At 53.7% G+C, this 2,760-nt stretch overlaps 1 protein-coding gene across 1 annotated transcript; it reads right to left on the bottom strand.

The window, feature by feature from the left end:
- Positions 1 to 678: 678 nt before the first annotated feature.
- NFILZ (NFIL3 like basic leucine zipper) lies at positions 679 to 1,542 on the bottom strand. Its single transcript, XM_033400710.1, has one exon. It carries the CDS (start codon positions 1,540 to 1,542, stop codon positions 679 to 681), a length of 864 nt encoding a protein of 287 aa, XP_033256601.1.
- Between the last annotated feature and the right edge of the window lie 1,218 nt (positions 1,543 to 2,760).

The raw sequence follows: 2,760 nt of genomic DNA, 5'->3' as shown, positions 1-2,760 counted from the left end.
GAACGAATGAAAGAACGAAGGAAGGGAGGGAGGAAGGAAGGGAGAATGGTTGGGTGAGTTGATGTGGTTAGATGGCTGAGTGGTTAGATGGCTGAATAGATAGATGGAAGGAAGGATGGATGGATGATAGATGGACAGATGGAAGGATGGATGGAGGATGGATGGGTGGGTGGATGGATAGATGGATAAATGGACTGATGGAAGGATGGATGGGTGGATAGATGGAAGGATGGGTGGAGGATGGGTGGGTGGGTGGATGGATGGATGGATGGATGGAAGGAAGGATGGATGGATGGATGGATGGATGGCCTGATGGAAGGATGGATGGGTGGATAGATGGATGGATGGACAAATGAGTAGATGGGTGGGTGGATGGATGGATGAGTGGGTGGATGAATGGATGAATGGAAGAAGGAAGAAAAAATGACTACCCAAAACAAATATTTTAGGCAGGATAGGAGCCATGGTATGATCCAAGGTACCCCAGCCTCTCCTCTTAAAGGTCTGGTCTGGACACTAAGAAGTGGACCCTCCCCCCAGCCAGGGCACCCACGGCCTCCCACAGGCCTTTCCCAGTCTTGGGAGCTGGGTCAAGGCCAAGCCACTCATACCCCCAGACAAACCCACGATCAGCCCCCACTGCACCCTGGCAGGCCTGGCCTTGCCCAGGAGAAGCTTTCAGATGGGGGCCCAGCCACCCCCCCAGCCCCAAGGTACTCTGCCTGAGGCTTGGGGCTTGATACGCAATTTGTGGGGCAGGGAGGGCTGAGCCAGACCCTCTGGATCCTTCCCAGGGACCGGGAAGGCCACCCCAGGAGGCAACCCCACGGGATCAACACTGGGCGTCAGCAACACATCTGAGCACCCTGAGGCCCGGCAACCAGGGGGTATGGGTGACCACAGCCCCCAGCAGGGCCTGAGCTCGGGTCTGGGCCCCTCATGTCTATCCAGGGGGTGACAGCTGAAGAAGGCAGCTGGAAGGGAACTCTGCAAGGCCATGTCCATTCTCTTGGGGGTAGGGGGTGCAGGGTCCTGGAGGGACCTGGGGGAAGTGGCCAGGCCAGTCCAGCTGGCAGCCACCAGGCAGCCCCAGCATCCTGGAACCCCAGCGTCCAAGGAACACGGTCTCAAGAGGCAGCCATGGGAAGCGGGAAGAGAGGGGAGCTGTTCAGCCCTAGGGTGGGGGTCTCCAGCCCAGGGCGACTCCCATAGCAGAGTGGGCAGGGTCCAGGTACCACCAGTGGGGGGCAGGAGGCCAAAGCGATGTTTGAGAGCCCGTAGCTCAGTCCTGAGCAGAGCGTTCTCCTCGAGCAATGCGTCCAGCCTGCCCTCTAGGGCCGCGTCATTGAGACGTCGCTTCTCCCGGGATCTCTTGGCCGCTTCGTTGTTCTTCCTCCGCTTCTCCCAGTAAACCGTATCCTTCTTCTCTTCTGGCATGAACTCCCGCTGCCGACGCACGGCCGTACGCCGGCCCCACGGTCGCCTCAGGGTTTTGCCGCAACCCTGGGGCACATCTGGCGGGACCAAGAGACCCACATCCATGGCTGCCTGGGGACCCTGGGGAGGAGAAAAAAGTTCTTGGACTGGAGGTAGGAGGCTGACCTGGGTGACTCCTTCCTCTAATTTATCCTGTGTCTCCGCCATCCCCAGGGGGAGGGGCGCGGGTGGAGTGGGAATTGGGCTGGAGACCAGGGTGGAAGCAGAAAGAGGTGTAGCAGGGAGAGTGAGGACCTGGTGGGATGCTTTAGTGCCTGATGGAGAAGTGGGTGAGGCTGCAGAGAGAGGTTGGTTGACTGGGATAAGGCTTAAAAGCAGACCACAGTCGTCATGGAGAGCTGCTTGGGTACCATATCCTCAGGAGGACGCAGGCTCTTTTCCAGGAGTTCTTACCACTGAGAAGGCCAGCAGACAAGCCAAGGGCTCAGTTCAATCTGAGCTCCAGGGTAAGATTCCTGGAGAACCAGAGAGACATAGGAGGAAAGCTTAACCTAGAAAAAGAGAATGTGTGGCCATGGAGTTAAACTGAGCCAAGGTGGGGTCAGAAGATAAGCTACTACTCATCTGAAAAGAGCCAAGGTTGTGCACCAAGATGTCCTCCATCTGTGGCCAGAATTTTGCACCTGCCCAGCCACCCTACCTATATATTCATAAGGTCTTCTATTCGCCCACCCACTCACTCATCTCTCCGTCCCTCTACCCACCTACCTAACCAACTCACATTCCATCCATTTATCCATTGATCCACCCATCCACCATCTATTTATCCATCCATCCATTCCTTCAAATACCCGTCCATCCCCCACCCGATTGTACAATCCTCTGTCCATCTCCCACCCACTCACTCATCCATCTAACTGTCCATTCATTCACTGATAGCTTCATTTTAAAAATAATATTGTGCCTACAGGTAAAAGAAAAAATAGACAGGGAATTATTCCCTGGCGGTCCAGTGGTTACGAATTGGCGCTTTCACTGCTGTGGACCTGGGTTCAATCCCTGGTCAGGGAACTAAGATCCTGCAAGCCGCGCAGCGTGGCCTAAAAAAAGAAAAGAAAGAAAAAATAGACAAATTGAACCTTATGAAAGATTTTTAATTTTGTGCATCAAAAGAAACTATCTACAGAGTAAAAAGGCAACCCACAGAATGGGAGAAAATATTTGCAAATTACATATCTGATATAATACCCAGATTACATAGGGATTAATATCCAGAATACATAGAAATCTCTTAAAACTCAACAACAAAAACCAAACAACCCA

This window comes from Orcinus orca, chromosome 3 (assembly GCF_937001465.1).
Source record: "Orcinus orca chromosome 3, mOrcOrc1.1, whole genome shotgun sequence".
NCBI lineage: Eukaryota > Metazoa > Chordata > Mammalia > Artiodactyla > Delphinidae > Orcinus > Orcinus orca.
The sequence above is the reverse complement of the archived record's forward strand: the minus strand, read 5'-3'. Positions and strand labels throughout refer to the sequence as shown.

Coding starts and splice junctions, on each gene's coding strand:
- NFILZ (XM_033400710.1), bottom strand. CDS start 1,542: ATGGATGTGGGTCTCTTGGTCCCGCCAGATGTGCCCCAGGGTTGCGGC.